Source organism: Microtus pennsylvanicus, chromosome X, assembly GCF_037038515.1.
Source record: "Microtus pennsylvanicus isolate mMicPen1 chromosome X, mMicPen1.hap1, whole genome shotgun sequence".
NCBI lineage: Eukaryota > Metazoa > Chordata > Mammalia > Rodentia > Cricetidae > Microtus > Microtus pennsylvanicus.
Genome location: NC_134601.1, coordinates 76292573 through 76314869, shown reverse-complemented (window position 1 = coordinate 76314869; position 22297 = coordinate 76292573). Strand labels below are relative to the sequence as shown.

General features: G+C 35.5%; 1 protein-coding gene across 1 annotated transcript in view; it reads right to left on the bottom strand.

Annotated features, from left to right (window-relative positions):
- Positions 1–22297, bottom strand: part of Hdx (highly divergent homeobox) — a 119219-nt gene that overhangs the window by 68568 nt on the left and 28354 nt on the right. Inside the window, exons 3-4 of the mRNA XM_075957796.1 lie at positions 20053–21162; positions 9576–9629 (exon numbers count right to left, since the gene is read on the bottom strand). Of these exons, the coding sequence (XP_075813911.1) occupies positions 9576–9629; positions 20053–21162 (1164 nt within the window). The remainder of the gene's footprint in view (positions 1–9575; positions 9630–20052; positions 21163–22297) is intronic.

The following is a 22297-nucleotide window of genomic DNA, read 5'->3' as shown; positions in this document are numbered from 1 at the left end:
ACAGACACAAAAAAGTGACACAAAAAGAGTCTCAACAAATATAGAAAAACTGAACTAGCATCCTGTCTCCTATCTGACTACCATGGATTAATGACAAAACCCGCACAATCTCATGGAAACTACACAACACACAACTAAATGAAAATCGGATCAATGGAAAATATAAGAAGGAAAATTCTTCCTAGAACAGAATGAAACTGAAAACGCAACCTATTGAAACCTATGGGACACAATGAACGCAGTCCTAGGAAAAAATTTTATATAGCACTGAAGTTTACATACTACTACACAAAAACACCCCGAAGAGATCACACATTAATAACAATACACTTGAAAACTTTAGAGAATCAGCAGCAACAACAAAACACTTGAATTAGTATATGTGAAGAATCAAACCTAGGGCTTTAATTAATGAAATAGTAAAACAAAATAAAATGAACCAATGAAAGAGTTGATTCTTTAAAAGGACTGACAAGATTGACAAGACTTTTTGACAAATTCAAAAAAAGAGGATCCAAATGAATAGCATTAGAGATGAAAATTATAACACACTGAGGAAATTTAGAAAAAAAATCACAATGTCATGCTTTAAAAATTTATATTCCACAAGACTGGAAAATCTCCAAGAAATGAGCAAATTTCTAGATGTGTATGACCTACCAAAGTTAAATAAAGATGAACTAAATAATATAAAAAGATTCATATTAATGATAGAGATCAAAATATTAATAAAACATTCCCGATTAAAAATGTCCAAGGCCAATGAGTACATCACAGAATTCTATCAGCCCTTCAAAGAAAAACTAACAGCAATACTCCTCAGAATATTCCATAAACTAGAAACTAAAATAGTATTTCCAAATTCTTTTTATAATCTAGTATTATCCTAATATCAAACCAAAGGCTCAACAAAAAAATAAAATTATAGAGCAAGATCTCTGGCGAACATAGTTACAGAAATTCTCAATAAAATGCTTGTAAACTGAATCTAGAAACATCATCCACCATGATAAAAGATCATCCACCATGATCAAGTCGACTTTGTCTCAAAATGCAGGGATGATTCCACAATATATGTAATCCATAGGCTAAAGTACAGACCACATAATCATCTCATTAGATGCAGAAAAGGCCTTTGAAAATATCCAACGTCCTATGCATTGTGACTTCTGATACGTGAGTAGTTGAGTACTTTTCCAATCCATAGAATGATCTCCCTGTTCATGGGTTCTAGTAGTTATTCATCTCCTGATCCAAGAGAAAATACTCCTAAATGGTAGAGGTTCCTTAGGTTTCCATCTTTACATGTTTCATTACCTATAGCTTTTCTTTTTTCTTTTTTGTTTTTTTTTTAATTTATTTATTTATTAAGGATTTCTGCCTCCTCCCCGCAACCGCCTCCCATTTCCCTCCCCCTCCCCCAATCAAGTCACCCTCCCTCATCTGCTCTAAGAGCAATAAGGGTTCCCTGACCTGTGGGAAGCCCAAGGACCGCCCACCTCTATCCAGGTCTCCTAAGGTGAGCATCCAAACTGCCTAGGCTCCCCCAAAGCCAGTACGTGCAGTAGGATCAAAAACCCACTGCGATTGTTCTTGAGTTCTCAGTATTCCTCATTGTCCTCTATGTTCAGCTAGTCCGGATTTGTCCCATGCTTTTTCAGACCCAGGCCAGCTGGCCTTGGTGAGTCCTATAGCTTTTCTTAACCCACCAAACAGTCTCGATGATATCCCGCTTTTGACTCCAAGCTATGCAAGCCCCTCTCCTTCAAACTCTTGTCATATCCCTATATAGATGTCTTTCCCTAAACACAACTATACTTCTCTTTTCTTCCTCTCTCTGTACCCCAGCTCTGCTCCACCCCTTCAAAAAAACACTTCTCATAATTTCTATGAGGTATTAGGCAATATCCTTAATCATTTTCATAGTGTTTCTGACTCTACCTGCTCTAGTTCCTACACAGTTTATAGATGGGATCATAACCAAAATACATGAACCTCCTAGCAGGGTACACTATGGTTATCTCAGTCTTAGTTCTGGAGTTGGGGGATCCCTCCAACCTGGTATCATTTTACAACCCAACCTTTGAGCTTCTTGCACTAACCTGGCATAAACCTAGCAAAGGGATTACCAATAAAGTATCTACACATAAACCTTCCATATTATCCACAACCATATTCCCATTTTGGAAGGAGAGGGGCTTCTTATCATCCAAAGGGTTCCTCATAATTAGAAAATCCCAATGCCAAAACTATTATAAACTATCTCCTTACTACAGCAGGCAGCTATCCTTCATCATATATAACACCAAAACCAAGATTCTCCTGTAAGGCTGGGAACCAAGAAGACTGATAGGGAGGCTAAATTTCAGATCCTGTATTCTCCCCCTCTCCTCACTGCCTTGTCCCTTAATCTAATCCTTGCTCACCTAAATTTGGGGAAGGGGGCTACCCCAGGAAGGTGCTACCTTATATCAACGCTGGTTTACAAAACGGGTCAAAATAATTTAATCTAAGTGAGATACACTTAAAAATGTTGCAGCCCTTTTCGCTGTCTGCAGTTCCTCTTGTTCATCCATCTGGACATACCTTCCATTCATCTCAGTGTCTCCGCCCTTTCACCTCTGTAGCTAGCTAGACTTAAGTCAGCAGTTTCCCCTTCAAACCTTTGACATGCAGCTGCCTGACTAATATCAGAAAATCCTTCCCTGAAGGTCCCTTCTGGTTTATTATCTTATCTACTCAGAGACTCGCACATCTCCACTTGTTTCTCAATATCAGCTTCTCAGTCCTTTTCAAAATTCCTTGCCCCTTTGAACACTGTAGTCATTGTACAACGTTCATACATTCTCACGTAGACAGACAGAGACAGACAGATAGACAGACAGATTACATTTACTGTATGGTATGTAATGTGTGACCTGAAAATAAATATTATTAATTAATATTAGAACAGAAGAACCTGTGTTCCTTTCACGAGGGTTACCAGTTGGAAATGTCTGGCAAGTAGTTGACACTGAAACTGCCAAGTCTTGTGAAATTATTTTAGTTCAATAAATTCTGACATTGGAGAAAAACACAAACACATTCTTCTATATTTCTGACACAGCATGGAACACAAGTTAGATTTTAGTGGAATCATACTTGGTTCTGTTGGTGGTGTCCTATATAGGGTAAAAGAACATTTATTCGCATCTCCCCTAGAAAAGTTTTGTGACAATGTGACACAGTCAGAGAGCAGAAGACACAAGTTATCAGCTTTTGGAGAGCAGCTTGTGCAATGGGAAAGATAACAAACACCTGGAGTCTTTAGCCAGGTCTGCAGATAAAGATGGGTCATTCAAGTTGGTCTACAAAGAGGAGAGGGCTGTTTTTCCAAATGCAGACACAAACCGAAATGTAAAAAGATCATAACAACAAGAAAAGGAAAAAAATTCAAACTAATCTCCAGAAAGGAACCCTAAAGAAATGAAGGCTATGAATTACCTGAAAAAGAAGCTCAAAACATTACAAAATTCATAGGTGACTACTGAATTTGAACCAGGAACATGATGTATGATTAAAAGAAAAACATTAGCAAGATGAATGTGATAGAGAAGTATCAACTAGATTCTAGCTACTAGAAATTAAGGAGAGGAGTCATGTAATAACAGAATTAAAAAATTAACAGAATAGTTAACCTGCAGTCCTAAGCAGAAGAAAGGATCCGTCAACTTGGAGACATGAGTTTAAATTATGTAGTACATAGATAGTAAGGAAAGAAATATTAGCAAAGGATGAAGAAAGGGCAAGGGAACTATGAGGTATCATCCAGTGAACAAATGTATATGTGGAAAAAGTCTCACAAAGGCAAGAATATATAATAAAGATTATTTAAACTTTTAAAATACCACTATTATATGTCAGGATTGGGCATACCATAGACTTTGTGTGAACAATCTGTAGTAGTAGCTTCTCTTCTTCCACAAAGTGGGTCCTAGGAATCAAACTTAAATGCTCAAGCATGTCAGCAAGTATCTTTATCTGCTGAGACAACTTGCAGGCCCAAGATCATTTAAATATGTACAGTTTTAAAAATTGTATTATATATATGTGTGTATATATATTCCCATATATATATATATATATATATATATTACTTAGAGAATAGACTGTAGATGCTATCACTTCAGGGAAAAAAATGGCCAGCAAAGTACATATTAGAGCATTTGCTTACAGTCTTTGCAAGCTCTAAGATTTAATTTGCAACTCTGAAACAAACAAAGCCAAGAATGATAAATATGAGATGGACAAGCTAACTCTCTTCAATGTACAAGTTTATAAAAACTATATTGCAAAATGTAAATGTAATAAAATCCTTTAAAAGTAAAGTTATTTAAAATACCTAAAATTTGTAAGCTCTGGAAGCATGCTGTGCTTATTTTTATAATACTTCATTGTGCACTTAAACTATTCAAAGATACCAAAGATGGAGGAAAGGTCTTAGAGCATGTCAGGGAAATGCTTTACCAGGGAGACACATACCCTGTTTACTTACATTCTTTAAGTCATAATATCTCATGCTGTATTTTTGCAATTTAACAAAATCATCGTAAAAATTATTTAGGTATTTCTGCCTTACTTACCACACCAGATCTTTGATATCTAATGTATAATTTATGTTTACTTCACAGGCCATTTTGGAGCTACATTATTATTACATGTACTATGACTGCATCTAAATTTCATGAGATTTAGAGTTTTCAAAGTATACTAAAATATCCAGGTGTACCAGTAACTGAATAGAATGTTAGTTAAAGATTTATTGAGGTATAATTAAGTTGAATTATTAATTCACTCAATAATTTCAGTCTATCTACTGAAGTTTTCATTTTTTTTCGTTGTCTTAAATTCTACTTATCTGCACTCAAGTTCACTTAGTATATATTCTTTTATCTCCATGTCAATACTGAGCCAACTACCAATTTGTTTATAGATGTATTTTTCAGTACTATACTTTTATTTATTTCACTATGATAATGTCTAATGCTTTCTTTAGATTATTTTATTAAGTAGGGGGATTGAAGCCAGTGCCCAGTGCATGACAAACAAGCCAACTCAGCTAGCCCCCCACCATTCCGTTCCTGTTTTTAAAGATAATCTGTAAACTGCTTACTGAAGTTTTTCCACGATCTGTGTTCTAACTTGTTTGTCTGATACCAGCATCTGACTCACCTCTGTGTTTGTGTCAGTAAATTGCCCTTTATCGCTCATGTCGCAACATTCCTGTTTTTCTGTCTACTGAGGAATTTCCACCAGGCCCTGGACTTTCTGACCATTATCTTCCTAGGCTTTTGGGCTTATCTTTTATTTTAATAGATACCCATTCACTGAGGTTCGGCATAGAGATTCTGAAGGTTTATACAAGTTTATCACATCACAAGAATGGGAGCCCATGCCTCTAGAAACAAGCCTTCCAGGTAACCAAGTTCCAAACCTTTAGCAGGGCAAGAATACACTCAGTTTCCCTGATGCCCCCCCCCCCCAACAGGCCGATCACTGTCATGCTGGTAAGGCATATGTTATCTAGGACCTTTGTTCTGTGTAAATTTCCACTCACCCCTTAACCGGAGATGTGGTTGGAACTTTGCAAACATCTGCCTTAGCCCCAAACCATAAAGAGCACAGTGTGTTTTAACCTAATATGGTCATGTTGACTGACCTAAGGTCTACTTCTTGTGGTGCAACATTTACCATTCCCTAAGAAAACTTTCAAAAACAGCACCCTTAGGTTTCTCAAAGTCATCTGTAACTTTACCTCAGACATTGCCCCAAGGTTGACTTGAATTAACCTTTTGCCTGTCTTGAGACATCTCTGGAACTACTGTGTTCTTATAATCTGGAAATTTAAGAGACTTATAGTTTCAGTGATTCTTTAATTTCTATGATCTTTAATGCTATTTTCATGTGATCTGACACCACTGGTGCTTCCACTAATCTTGTTAATGCCCCCGAAAGCAATGGAGACTCAGACACTTGTGAGGCTATCTTTCCTACTAATGCCACTCAATAGGCCCATATCAGTAGAAAACAAAATGGATTCACTATGTTTCAGGGAGTTCCTGTTGTGACTTGATTCTTCTTGATGGCGCTGACTATCAACCTTGTTTGACACATGGAATACAGAACTATGTAGTGTATAGGACACAAAGAGAGGCTCCCCAAAGCAAGTCTGTTGAGTGTTCTCTGTTAGCATTTCAACTAGGTGTCTCTGGGAGAGAAGGAGAGGTCTGCCCCAGTTAGGAAGGCAAACACTTCCGTGGCTGCAAACTGTAAGTAAGAGTTTCTTTCCAGCTAATAGTCCTAGACAAGTCACCAAACCTATTTGTGGAACCCTTGGGGTGAGGTGAGGATATTGGTGCTTTTTTTCTATTGCTGGTTTGAATGTCATTTAAATTGGGTACCTTTCTACCTTATGGTTTCTCCATGTCCTGGATTCTACAACCCTGTCACCTTCTCTCCACTTCTCTGAAATCTCTTACTTTATTGTCAGCATTGTGTCTCTACTTTATGGGGAAGAGAAAAAAGTAAAGCATCTGAACAGTCTTGTCTCAAATCCGAAGTCATAGATCTAATTTCATTTGTCCTTAAAACTCATCAGTCATTTGCAACTTCAGTTACATTTCTAAATGTCTACTTATTTCTTTTTCATGGTTTAATAGTTTTCTGCGTACCAGTTACAATTAAGCATTTTTGGTACTTGATTAAATATAGTTTTATGGGTCCTACAGAAAGTCCATAAGAAAACAATCTTAATGATTTTTTATATTAGAGTTCCAAGCCCAGAGTTGTTATAAACACCAGTTACAAATTCCTTCTAAATACTGAATTGTATTCATTGGTAAGGTGGTGTGGGACCATGGTCTGTATTCTGTCAATTATATTTTAAATAAATGCTGATTGACCAGTAGCCAGGCAGGAAGTATAAGTGGGACAACCAGACAGGAAGTAGAGGCGGGTCAAGGAGAACAGGAGAATTCTAAGAAGGAGGAAGCCCATTCCTCCCCAGTCCTGTCACAACCACAGAAGAAGGAAGATGTGATTGCCCCATTGAAAAAGGTACTGAGCCATGTGGCTAACACAAATAAGAATAATGGGCTAATATAAATTATAGGAGCTAATAATAAGCCTGAGCCAATGGGCCAATCAGTTTATCATTAATATAGACCTCTGTGTGATTTCTTTGGGGCTAATCATCTGTGGAACCTGGTGGGAGGACAGAAACCAGAAAGGGAAAAAAAAAACTCAGACAACAAATGGTGCCTACGTGAACAAGTGCATCCACATAAAGTTTGACAGAGCTTGTTAAATAATTCTAGACAGAAAAGAATAGAGTAAATCATGGCTTCTTGGTAGCAGCAATTTCTCGGGTCTGCTTTGCTTGCTATAAGGCAAGCAAGCACTGTCATTTAAGAGAAGCTTCCTGACTCAGCTTTGGCTGCAAAACTTTGCAGCTCTTTAAAAAGGTCCTGCCACAAAACACTTAAATGGTGTTGACGAAAAGCTGACCGCATGGTTTCTGTTGGTGGCAGGGACCTTGAAACACCATAGAGTTGTGGCTAAAATCTCAGAAAGCTAAGAAATGTACTGGATCCAGCCAACAAGGCCATAGCTTTAATCCTACCCATACTGCTTAGCAAATTAGACTCATGTGGTCAGAAAAAAAGAGAGCTATACATTAAAGAGAGAGTCAAAGATGAAGAAAACCTCTAATTGGTTTTCAATGTGTTAAGAATATGTGTAGGCTTGGTAGAGAAAAGAAAATGGTTAAAGTCCTTAAAATAAAAAAAGAAAGAAAGAGTATTTGGGTGTGGTGGCACACGCCTTCAATCCCAACACTTGGGAGACAGAGGCAGGCAGATCTCTATGAGTTCAAGGTGCAGTGGCACATGCATTTAATCCCAATGCCTGGGAGGCAGAGGCAGACAGACCTCTGTGAGTTCAAGGTGTGGTAACATACATCTTTAATCCCAATACTTAGAAGACAGAGTCAGAGAGACTGCTGTGAAGTCAAGGTGTGGTGGCATACACCTTTAATCCCAGCACTTGGGTGGCAGAGGCAGGTAGATCTCTGTGAGTTCAAAGACAGCCTGGTCTACACAGAGAGTTCCAGGACAGCCAAAGATATACAGAGAACCTGTCTCAAAAAGTAAAAGTAAAAATAAAAGAAATAGAGATTAAAATAAAGTCATGTAAAGATGAAAATTACGCAGAGAATCTTAATACTGTATGTTATTATGCTCTCTTTGAATTATTTGAATGCTGAGGAAGGAGCAACAGCTGCTAAAAGATATTTGCTTATAAATGCTGCTGAATTAATCTAAGATAGATATTTTGAAAATACCTTGATTTCAAAATTGAAGTCAAAAGGTATGTTACTTTGGAGAAGAGATTTTGCTTTTGTTTCCACAGGAAATAAGAAGCTGTGGATTCATTCTGAGTTAAGAAAAATCAGCTTTGATCAAGAAAGACTAACTGAGAAATCTCCAGTAGAAACAGATGGCCCAGATGTCAGAGTTCTACATCCAGAACAGATTCAAGATACTGTCTGAGATGATCAAGCCTCACAGGATCAGGACTTGATCATAATTCTAAATTTTGTTTAGGTCCCCATAAGATTATCAGCACCCCCAACCAGCAGAAAGTAGCCTGGAATACTACACCCACATTCCCAAAAAAAATGGACTATGGATGTTCTTGGGTTTTTGTTTTTGTTTTTTAAAGAGGGGGAAGTGGTGTGGGACCATGGTCTATATTCTATCAATTATATTTTAAATAAACGCTAATTGGCCAGTAACCAGGCAGGAAGTATAGGCAGGAAAACCAGACAAGAAATAGAGGTGAGTCAAGGGGAACAGGGGAATTCTGGGAAGGAGGAAGCCCATTCCTCTCCAGTCCTGTCCCAACCACAGAAGAAGAAAGATGTGATTACCCTGCTGAAAAAGGTACCAAGCTATGTGGCTAACACAGATAAGAATAATGGGATAATATAAGAGCTAATAAGAATCCTGAGCCAATGGGCCAATCAGTTTATTATTAATATAGACCTCTGTGTGATTTCTTTGGGGCTAAACAACTGTGGGACCAGGCAGGACAGAAACCTCACACAACAGTAAGGCATATTTGTAATATTTATTATCCTTTAAGATTAAACTGTATGCTCAACTAAATAGTAGGAAACTGAGATTTTATGAGTTGCTTTAAATGTTTTCTTTAGTTATAAATCCATTTTCTTTAATTTTTGTTAGATTTTTCTTTGTTATAAACTGCATTATGAAAAACTTGCAAATAAAGATATAAATTTGTTTTTAAACAGAAGTCCTGGCCACAGAATACTCAGTATATTGATTTCTGCACTTTAATTAATGCTGTCTTTGCAGATTAAATAGCATGAGCTGGAAATACATTCTTCTGAGATAATTCAGTTTTATCAAAGGTAAGTTTTACTAGTTCTTTAAAAAATCACCAACATTTCAAAGGCATTCCACTAAGAATATGAGAGGCAATGCATTTGCTGCTTGAAAGCAAAGGTTACTTACTGCTCTTTTCCTAGAACACCCTGTAATCCAAGGCACAGTAAGGGTTCCTGAAATCTGTGGAAACAACAAATGGAATCTTAGTAAAGTATGGATTCACATTGCTTGTAATGCTGATAAACACTAAAAAACACAGTGCATGCTGTGAAGATAAATAGATAGATCTGTATTCAAATTATACTCCAAATCAAAGGTATTTTTCCTTACCAATTTAGAGGGCCTTCCCTTGCATAAAAAGAAAAAAAATTAAAAATGGTACAAAATTCCCTTAGAAATTACAAAATAAATGTTTGTTGGGTCCTGTAAAGGATATGAAAGTGTATGGAAAATAAAATTATTTTAAAAATGTAATGCTTTATGGATTAAATAGAAAATGGAACTTCTTAAAAAGCACATCATCACAAACAAGAGATGATATTATAAATGAAACACATTAAGTATTTACTTCGAACACTCAGCAGTTGCTAACATAAATATTGTTATAGTCACCTTCTTAATGTAAACCTTAGGGATTCAGTGCAAATCACTGAATCACTGTTTCTCTAAATTGTGTCCTCACTAGTTATCTATCTTGTTATGCATTCCACTCTTTATCCACCCTTATCATAGAATGATAAAATGTAGATTGTAAAAGACCACTGAATTAAAGGACAATACTTCTGTATAAATAAAATATGGCTGTAAAAGGTAGCAAGGTGAACTTTTAAGCCACATCAACCACATCAAGACTATCAAGATAAGAATGTGTCCAGCAAAATCTGTTCTTTTTGAGTCACAGTTCAGTATTCAGTGTTGAAGTTGTGCAATGTTGCAATCATGAACAGATAGGTACATCTTCCAGAGTCTACAATTATTTCATATCTTGGCAAATACTTGCCAATATTGTCTCCAAATGTTAAGAGATTTTAACTTTTACAAATGGAACAGAGTAATGGTCATAGTTACAAACACACTTGCTTCAATTCCCTGTATAAAGGAGATGGGAATTTGGCTTCACATAGTAAAAGTATTTTTCTTCATTGTAAAATATTTTCACTCAGTGTACAATAAAATGGCGATTAGCTAAATGCTGAAGGTCATGACAGAGTTGCATAATTGACTTTTTATTTTAAAATAAGTAGGGTAAATCAACTAAAATAATCACATTCTGTGCTCCATAAAATAGCAAAATTCAATTATTTCGAATTATCGCTTTACATAGTTCTATTAGTGAGAATAATTCAAGAGAAGCTTCACAGAACTTCTAGAAAACAAGTATGCTATCACAAAAAAAATACGGCTAAAACAGAATTGTAAAACAGCAACTACTAAAGAGTTGGGTAAAACTAAAATTTTATAATCAACTAACATCTACTGTAATATATTCTTTATTCCCTTACATTTCTAGCACAATCTAAAGAATGGCTAGCCAGAGTAGCTAGATTTGTTTTGTTTTACAAAATTGAAGAATACCATAAATAAACATTTATATAACTTTGGGGAGTCTTGTTTGGTACAAAATCGAAGGCAGGATTCTGTTTCACTAGAACCTAAAAAGCATAGTACTCAAGTGAAATGGACAATAAGTTTTAATGTTTTACATAAACAGCTTGGTTTTAAAAATTATGAAAGGAATTTACAAGGAGTGAGTCAAGGTGGATCTTACATATATTTCAAAACTTACACAGCCAAATGAGTGCTCTATATTTTAAAATAGGAAATTTAGGATATTATAGACTCATTACAATAATGTTGTCATTGTTGAAAGCATCTGGGAAACTTGGAAATGTCAGTTCATGCCTCATCCAGAGATTCTGTCTTATTACTTCACACACCTTTTATTGTAACTAAAAAATACACCCTAGATTAAACATTCATACTATTCACTAAATGTGGCTCAGAATGAATTCTATTTTCCAAAATCAAATTTTGGTGATGATTTGTCATCACTAAAAGCATTTAAAAGAATCCCACAGGTACTTAAAACAATTGTAAAAGACTTCAAAAACTTTTTGACAAATTGAACATTATTGAAATAAGTAGATATAACTTTCCAAGGTATCTAATTTAAATTCTGTTCAAATGTCTATCAAGTATCTCTCCTATATGAGATTGTTACAGGAAATAAAAAGATAGGTAAAAAACCTAATTTCCTGGAGGGCAAGAACTATGATTTGAAAGGAAGAGATAAGAAAGGTACATGAAAGATTTTAATACAAAGAAAGCTATAGTAAGAGTTATAATGGATGTCCAATAAATAAAGCAGTACAAGTTCAAAGTATGGCAAAATTACACCCACTTGTGGATTGGTATCTCAGCTGCATCTTAAAAAGTGAGTAGAATATTGATAGAACTAGAAAGAGATATTCCAAGAAAAAAAGAATTGTATTACCACTGTGGCATAACAGCATAGCTGTGTCCAAGGAAATGTCAGTCACTTTGTTGAAGTAAGGAATGCCATCTACACTTCAATCTAATTCTATAGAAAATATGGAGCTATTGAAATGTCTTTGGTACATCTGTTATGTGGCAGAACTATATTTTTGTAGATTAGGAAGTTTAATATGTATAAGAAGTACACAAACTTTTCTAAATATTTGTGCAAGAGGCAATACAGACTTGACTAAGATAGAGGTATGAAAGGTTAAGAGAAATGCAAAATATCAATACATTAAAAGACAGATATTATGTATGGGACAGAAAATAATTGAATGCTTGGGAGGTGACAATGGGCTTTGTTTGATGAACATCAGAAAGATACTTCCTAGACAGGCCAACCCATTCAATCTAACCAAGAATCATAAGTTTAATATAAGGATATGTCTTTTGCTGGAAGTCTGTGTCTTATGACTAAGCATGGATATATTTGGGAAAAAAAATGCAATTGCTTGGATGTAAATTAGAATTACATTGTGTGTGTGTGTGTAGTTGTGCATAGTAATTCACATGTTTCATGTAAAATCATGCTTATACTTTGAACTGATGATACAAATCAATATATAATTTTTAAATCATTTTGAAAATTAAAATTATTTCCTTTCAGAGAATTTATATCCTACAAATGTCACACAGAAATTCCATTAAATATTAACCTGATTCAAGAAGTAATTTAGTTATTTTGTTCGTTAGTGTTTTTTCAGCTTGACACAGGCTAGTCATCTGAAAAGAAGAAAGTTCAATTGAGAAAATGTCTACAAAAGATTAGCCTGTGTGAAAAACTATGGAGCATTTACTTGATTAATGGTTGGTATGGGAGGGCCCAGCTCACTGTGAGCAATGCCACTCCTGGGCCAGTGGTCCTGAGTTGTATAACAAAACAAATATTGGAGAGCAATTTAGTACGCAATATTCCTTCATGGTCTCTATTTCAGTTCCTGTCTTGAGGCTTCTTGTGTTCCTGGCCAAAACTTCCTCAATGATGGATTGTAATGTGGACGTGTAAGTCAAATAAACCTTTTCTTCCGAAGTTGCTTTGGTCATGTTGTTTTCTAATGGGGTATTATTGTGGCAGACCTGACCATGTCATTTCTGGGAGGGTTGTGATATATTTTGGGATGCTGGGCTGGAAAAAGCCATTGACAACTCAGAACTTAATGAGCTGTTCCGTGGTAACTTGAAAGATAATGCTGAAAAAGATGCAGAGAATGGAAGCCTAGCTTGTTATATGTTTTAGAGGGAAGTTTTTGAGAATCCTGCAGACTTTATCCAGGTCATTCAAGTAATATTTTAAGTTACAAATATATGATGTTTGCTCAGTTGGGGCTGAAATATCAATTATGATTAACAAGAGACCAGCACCACTTCAATAAAACCTTTGCTTCACTGGGACAATTGAGCTGTTGGCTTTGGCTGAGCGATAACTATGATTAATAAGATACCAGAATCATTGAGGAAAAAATAATTGAGAAAGTGTTCTCTCAGGTTCTGCACACAAAAACTGTGGTCCTGAAGGGGACAAAATTGCACTTCATATTGACAGCCAAACTTAGTAATGTGTATGAATCTCTCACATGGTACTTTTTTTTTGAAGTCATGAAGTGGTCCTGGAAAGCACTGAGGCTCCACACTTTGAATGGTCAGGAGAGGCCATTCATGAAGGTAAATCCTCAGTTGTAGAGGAATACCCAGGATTGAAGTGATCATGGGGAAATACCAAGGCTTGGAACCAAGTAACAGGGTTGGAGTCCCTGAAGAGAGGCTGGGAGTTCATTGGTCAAGGTGCAACATATGGAGACCCCGGCATTTTGGAAAAGTCAGTAATATGAGATGACCAACAAAGTCAGCAGCAGATTTAGAATGGAGCCCACCTGAAACTATGAAATGAACTGTGTGCCTTGTGGATAGAAGAACTAAAGAAGTAGAACTGCCCAGGTTCTGCGGCACCCAGAAGATCTTGAGTAAAGTCTAGATGTGGGACATTCAGTTACAAGATTTGATATACACTGCTGGATGTTGGTTTTGTGTTGCTTTGATGGTGACTATACATTTGTTCTTTCTTGGAGCAATAAAGTATTTAGATTGTTTCCTTGTTTTTTTACGAAGTTATAACAACTTGAATATTTTAGAAACATCAAAACTTTAACAAGACACTAAGTTTTCAAAGACAACTTGGCTTTTAAATTGTTGATTATTTTTGAAGACTGTGAAACTTTAAAAGTCATACTATGTTTTATATTGTACTATTAATAGTACTATGACATTTTGGAGACAAGAAAGAAAAGATTATGGCTAATAGTGATGTGTTTTTTTTTTTTGTGTCAAGCTGACAAGGGTCAGTTGTGTTAGTTTTGTCAACTTGACACAAGCTAGAGTCATCTGAGAAGAGGCAATCTCAATTAAGAAAATGCTCCATAAGATCAGCCTATAGGCAAGTCTGTAGGCAAATCTATGGGACATTTTTCTTGATTAATATTTGATGTAGGGGAGGCCAGCTCATTGTGGGTGAGGCCATCAATGGGAAGATGGTCCTGTGGTATATAAGAAAGAAAGAACAAGTCAGAAAGAACAAGCCAGTAAGCAGCATCCCCCCCCCCCATGCTCTCTGCTTCAGTTTCTACATCTAGGCCCTTGCTTGATCTCCTGTCTTGACTATCCTTTGTGATGGATTGTGATGTGGAAGAGCAAGCCAAATAAATTCTTTCTTTCCCAAGGTGCTTTTGGTCATGGGCTTTATTACAGCAATAAAAACCTAGGACATCTATAAAGAATTCCACATACAACGTCATAGTACTACTAATAGTACAATAAACACACTTTTTAAAAAAATTCAAATCATTTTATGAATATACTGAAGTTACAACCTGAAATATGTTTAATTTTATGTGAGTTATGAAAATTGAATTTTCATTAATTAGCCTTTCATTAAATGCAATTTGATTAACTGAACCAATTAGGCAATAACTGTCTCTCAACTATAAGAAATTCATAAATCAATGTTTTAGCTTTCCTTCAATTGTTCTGCTATTAGGAGAGCATTAATGCTTGACAATCACAGTGCTTAATTGGCAGAGTTCTAGTTTTTTTTTTTAATTATAAGGTGCATAGCATGAGAATACTGTTAGGCATATGATAAGTCTATAAATATTTTTCATTTAATTGAATTGGTTACAACCTTCACTGTTCACTTGTTATAACTTTCTGAAACAATAAAAAGACAAACATGATAATATGCAAAAGACTCTTTTACAGAATAAGAACATTGGAATAGAAGAGGAACTTGCTTCTGGTTAAAAAGAACGTTTATTTTATATGTATTTTAAATTAACTAAAATAGGTTTCCATATGACATTTTATATATATTTAATTTTTGTTGATTATTCTCCTTCCCACTCCTTTTCTTCCTACCCTCCCATTTCTCTTGTATACTCTCATTCCCAGTATTTCCTCTTCCATTTTATTTTATTATCTTCCTCACCCCCTTCCTTAAAGCCCTACTTTTCCCAAGTTTCATGGGGTCCTTTCTAACTTCCTAAATTTAACTAACACTTACGCAATCCTGCTTACACATATTTAACAGCTAGAAGCTAGGGATCACACATCAGAAAAAGTACTAAATATTTGTCTTTTTGAGCTTGGGTTGACTGGAAGCAAGAAAAAATGATGTCCTGATGCACACATAAAATTTTTTCACTCTTCTCCATATAAAGTCTCTGTCAAGGCTCTGAGAAGTAGATTAGCTTGACAAATCACTTTTTGGTAGTAGCATTTTGGGATAAGCAACTAACACATTTTGGGTATATCAATTTTTTTTCATTAAGTGACAGTAAAATGGTATTTAGGAATGTTTATAAGCCCACCAAAATCCTTGCAACTGACAAGTAACTTAATTTTGACTTTATTTCTATATAATTTTTAGTAATTAAATTGTGTAAGTCACAAAAATGAAGAACAAGAAAATTGGAATTCTAAGATACGTAAATTAAATTAGAAAAAGTCTTCAGATATTGCATAAAAACTAATTTTATTTGCAATTCTTAAGATACTTGCTGTAAAATAGTGCCAATTTATAAATAAAATGATATTAATTTGTATCTGGAAATATCATTTTCTGATTCAAAGGCACTAGGTGGCAATTATAAATCTGAAAATAAGACCTCCAAAATACTTGAATATATTATCTAAATTTGTTCACATAAAATAACATTTGAGAAAAATATAAACATTTGATGTAGAATGGTCTTCTGCATGCGAATATGTTTTATTACCATTGGTTAACAGGTTAACAATGAAGTTGATTTGGCCAATAACCAGGTAGAATAGAGCCAGGTGGGAAATCTAAGCAGTAAGATAGGGAGAAAGAAAGCAGAGTCAGGGAGATGCCATCGCTGGAGAAACAAGATGTAAGGTAATGCCATGGCCACATGGCTATACATAGATTAATAGAAATGGGTTAATTTAAGATGTAAAGGCTAGTTAGTAGTAAACAAAGTCATTGGCCAAACAGTTTGGAAATATTAAGCCTCAGAGTGAATATTCAGGAACTGGCAGGCTGGAGAGAAACCTCCAGCTACAAATGGCACCAACATGTAGCATGAGTTCTAATAGGTCTTAATAATAATAGCCTAGAGTTAGATATTGGGGAAAATGTTGAGAGATCAGAGAGATGAAGGAACAAAACCACAGCCACTCAACTTCCTAGTCAAGAGACTGAGTTCCTGTCTCTTTCCACCTTATCACTTTGTTGCAAGGAGGGCCTGTTTGTTTGTCCCCTTGCAACATCACTTCCTGTCTGTCTCTATAGACCTCCAGACCTCTATGGTGAACTATTCTGCCCTCTGATCTTCAGGTCACTTTTATTTGTACAAACAAGACATCACCATAAACATCATAAGTTTTCCATACATTTTTATAACTGAAATGAGGTAATTTTATGTCATGACTAGTAACAGATCAGAACTCAAAGCAGAAATAGAAGATTTATTGTTGTTAGTAAACTACTGCTTTTGGAGGGCTGGACTTGTGCTTTTACCACAGATTATCTTTGCATACAACTCTGTTGAAGCAAACTATGGTTTGTTTATTTTTTTTTAAAAAAACACCATTGCTGTTCATTGTACTAACCTTATGTGGTCTAATGTAATATCTCTGTAATTTGAAAACCAATAATAGATTGAAGTTAGCAACAAAATAACTAAGAATTTCTAGAAACTTGTTCTGTCAAGATGATACTAAATAAATAACTTAGTTGGATGGAAGTGAGAATACATAACCAGAACTTGGCGGTCTGAGGCAGGAGGATTGCAAGACGAAGACAAGCCTTTATGGGCAGTTCCAAGCCAGCAAAGACTAAATATTGGGTCTCTATGTCAAAACAAAGAAAAAAGAAAAACAAGTGGTAAAGGACCAAAACAGCATTGTGGCAGTTCTGAAAACCTGTCAAAACCTACAGAAACAAAGCAAATGACGAAGAAACTGTCCTGGTCAATGTGGTTATAAAATGTATGGCATTTTATTGAGCCATTTTAGACAAATATTTTTTAGTGTGACATGACTTGAAGGTAGTTTTGGCCCAATACATAGTTTTCTTCTGTGAACAAGAAGCAGACTTAATCTGATTGTATTTTTCATTACTGTAATGTGTCTCAGGCCATCTGAGGGATCGGTCTCTTTATCTATGAATTGGAAGTTCAGAGAGACAAACGTGGTGCAGGTGAGCTCACAGGCTAGAGGAAATGGTGGAAAACAATGGACAAGGGTTGTGAAAATCTTATGGAGAATGATGATCCACAGAAATGTGTAGAAAGATAATAGTAATTGTGAAATAGAATAGAATAACTAATGGTTCCTCAAGAAGCTAGAGTGAGGCTCAGACAACTTAAAATATTTTAACATAGGTACTAAAACAGAGGAATTGTTAAATATGCATAAGTACTCAGTGGAAACCTGTGAACGGACTAAAAGACCTGAAAACACTATGCTAGACTGACCAGTGAATGTCTCCATAAAGCCAGGATGCTAAAACTAGAAAAGTTTGTTGCTCCCCAAATTATCAATATAAAAAGTAGTGTATGAAAAGAAACAGGACACTAGTGTCCATTCAGAGAAAGAAAATAAATCTAACAAAATATTCCAAGAGAATCTCTAAGTAGTGGGCCTATTAGAAAAAAACCTAAACTTTAAAAAATAATTTTCACATTTTATTCAGACTTAATGATAATCATTAAGCAAAAAAAAAAAAACCTTTTGGTAGTTATACAAAAGACAAAAATGGAATAAAAACATATTATTAACAAAACAACTTAAAATTATGAATTAAGACATCCAAACAGGAATAAACAAAAAAAGGAACTGCAAATTAACAAATAAGAATATTAAGTCCTTACCTGTCAATAATTACTTTAAATGTAAATGGATTTTATTCTCTAGTCAAATATAGAATGGCTGAATAGAGAAAACAAAAACAAGATTCAATAATCCTTTGGCTACAAAATACTCATTTTAGATTCAAGAATACCCATATTCTGCAATTAAAGGCATGAAAAAATATACTGTCTACAATAAGCAAAAGAGAACCAGGGTATTTACATTTAATATACGTAAGTTTACATTTAAGATAGGACCTAATTATGTAGCCCAGATTAGCTTGAGACATTTGGATGTCCTTCAGCAAATGGTAAACATTGTTGTTATTAGAATTAATAACACTGTCAGGAAATGGTGACATATGCCTATAATTGCAACACTCAGAAGGCAGAAGCAAGAGGATAACAAGTTTTAGTCCAGATCAGACCAAGCACAGCTGTGTATCAAGTCCTTATGGTAAATCAATCATTCAATAAATAATTAAATAAAACACCAAAAGAGTAAAAAAAATAAAGATGCATAAGGTGATGAGGATATTAACGATATAATTCAACATTATATTAAATATGCATTTTGGTAAAGAACAAATAGAAAAATGAAGTAACTCCTAATCACCAACTTCCTCTTTGTTAGGGGCTTACACTAGGAAGGGTGCTTTCAGGTCTATGTCATTGTTTTTTTTTTTAATTTTCCTTCCCCCATTCTCATTGTCTCTATTGTTTTTACTTTGAGATGGGCCTCACTATGTAGCTCTGGCTGGGTTGGAAGTTGTATGTAAATTAGGATGACCAGGAGCTTGTGGTGCTTAGGAACTTATACCACTACAGTCAGCTATTGCTTTCCAGTTTGAATTATAAAACCATACAGTAGAGAGGCTTAGGAGAAAATGGTGTCTTAAATTAGGAACATCCTGGGAGCATCTTTCCTTCAATATTGTGGTTGAAGAGCTAAGGATGTATGGCTAGTAGCAAGGAAAAATAACAAGCATCCACACCCTCTTATTTAAATTCTAAAAATCATATTTTTTAAGGCAGAAGATCTTAAGAAAGCTTCTGAGGTAGACTTATACTTCACAGTTAAAGAGATTATCTGAAACATACCTAAACAACTGAATATGTAAAACAGTAAAGAAATAATACTGTTTTGTTTCCAGGTCTAAAGCTTAGTAAAGACTTACTCTGGATATAGCTTTCCAAATAAGTGTCATACAAAAAGATTATTTGATTAATGGTCAACTTAGCATTTGAATTAGGCACCTACCTTTAGACAAATCAGTTGGCTAAACTGCCACAAACTCTAAGTTCTTAGCCATTGACATCTAAAGGGCTGATTGACTCGCTTGCCTATGTATTCAAGGAAGGCAATTGGGTACATAACCAATTTAATTTTATTTTAGATGTGCGAAATGCTATATTTTATATAAAGGTGCCATTTCTTGAACAAAAATTTTTTTATGTCAGCAGTAAGATGCTATTAAATGACTATATTTCTTATATATTTTTTAAAGACTTCACCATTTTAAAACTTGATATGCACAGTATTCTTCAAGGTATTGAAAACAATCCACCATTTTCAAATAAAATCTCAAATTGCTTAAAAATATGAGTTGTGACCTATGCTATGATCTAACTGTACACAAGCATTGTTTTTCAATCAAGCATGCCTTTAAAAATCTCCATAAAACAACTTAATACCTTACCTGGTAGTTATTTTGGTTTTGTGATAACCTCAATTGGTTTGATGATACAAAATGTGGAGAAAAATTACTCCGGGATGGATTAGTATTACTGTACATAGTACTAGGTGCTGTATGCAATGAGGTCCGTGGTGTCAAATGGTAGTCTCTATTTTGATACAGTACATTGTCTGACAACTCTCTAATATTCACCATTTGTGAATTTGGCAGGTTTCTTCCTGGTCCAGGCAAACTTGTACTTTGGTTCTCAGCTCGAAGAGAATTGCCACTTTCATAAAACCTTGAGTAGCTTGTTATCTGTGCTCCCATTGATGCCAGCTCTTCTTCTCTAGCGTACTCATCCTCTGCATCAGCAGTCTCCATCGCAATGGACAAACAAGTTCCTTCTGCTGAACCAGGCTTCTGTGTGGTATTTCCTCCCAGAATTCTCTGAGGGTAATCACTGACTGCCAATGAAAACACTTCACGAATTTCCAAGTTTTGTGTTCTACAGTAAGGGTCTCTAACAGTTGGCTTTTGCCCACATAAGTTATGTGATGCCAGACCTGCATGTTCAGGTTTATTTGACCTTTGAATGCCAACTGGTTCAATTTTGCAAGGTCGGTGGCACACAGACGGCTTTTGAGGTACTGTCGTTTCAGAAGCTTGCACCGGAGAGCTTCCATAGTTTTTCTTTGTGTGGTTGTACACCGAGTTTCCAGCATTTAGTACGCTTGTCTGTCTTGACAAAATAATTGTCTTTTCCCCTAGGAGCACAGAAGCATTTTTACAGTGTGCTACTTGTCTTTGAACAGGAATGTGCAATTGAAATTCAGTGTCATTTTTACTGGCTGGTTTCTGAAGAGGAATTTTATGTGCTTCTGTAATTTGTGTATTTGCATTCTTTGTTGTCCCTTGCTTACTCGATGAGCTTGCTGGACTGTATATACCAGTTAAAATGACATCATTATTGGTAGAAGTCCAAGAAGATTGCTGGCTTGAAGGCCGGGCAATATTAACCACATTTCTGACTGTAATGTCTGGAGCTGCCAATGAGGTACCAGAAACAGTTCCTGCTGTTCCTAATTCAGAGTTCTTACTACTCATTTTTCTTCGCTTATTGCCAACCCACGTCTGAAAGGATAAAAGAAAAAAATACAATGGCAATATAATAAAAGGTAACAATGAACTTAGAAAATCCATTTCCATGTAATAAATTATATTCTTGTCATAGAAACAGAGCTTAGACATGGGCGAAAGGAAAAGATCCAATAAAAGACAAGGTAACAAAAGTCTAACAGCAAACATGATTAAGTACTTAATAAATACATGAGAACTTCAGTAAGAACATATTTCTCTCTGCCATATGATCCACCAAATTAATATGTCCCAAGAATTGCAAAAATATTGCAGAATTCTAAACGTGTTTATATCTTATGGCCTATTAAATACATTGCCAAAAATATATCTTTAAAACATAATTACAGTTTGACCAGTTATAAGTCTCTGCACTTAGTACTTCCCACAGCAAGAAGGAACTTCTCTGACCAAAGATGATAGGGGCACTAATTTGAGTATAAACACAGTTTTTTAGATGGCAATTTAATGGCACATAGTGTCCGTTTTGCAAAACAGTAGCAGTAGCTTCCCCACTAGGGCTGATGGCCTTCCCAACCATGTGATTTTCACAAGGTTTATAGTACCGGTAGTGGATTTCTTCCTGTAGCTCAGGACTCATATCTGAGATAAGAGTAGTTGGTTATCCTTTTAACCTACTTGAGCCTACCCCTTACTCCCCAATCTATCAGCAGATAGCTGATAGTTGATATAATAATAGCCATGGGGAAGACTCACCATGCCCCAACCATTCCTGTGAATCTATAGGAAATTAATAATTTCTGGGGTAAAGGAAACACATGTTTTCTTCAGGGTCATAGCTTCCAGTAATGAGCTCATGCTCCTGTAAACAGTTCCTCCCCTAGAACCCTGTAAACAGCCTTGATATGAAACTCAGAGTCATCACATACTGATACAAAGACAAAAAGAGAAAGACACACTGGAAGGAGAAATATGACTAGGTTGAGAAGAGAAAGGGGATCATCAGGAGTGGGAGGTGAAGAGTAGAGAAATGGAGGTGAAGATGACCAAAATACAGTATATAAATGCATGAAAATGCCATGATGCAATTCATTATTATGTATAATTCATATCTGCTAATAATCATTAAAATGTAGGCACAGGTATAGACAAAGCTTAGTTAATCACATTT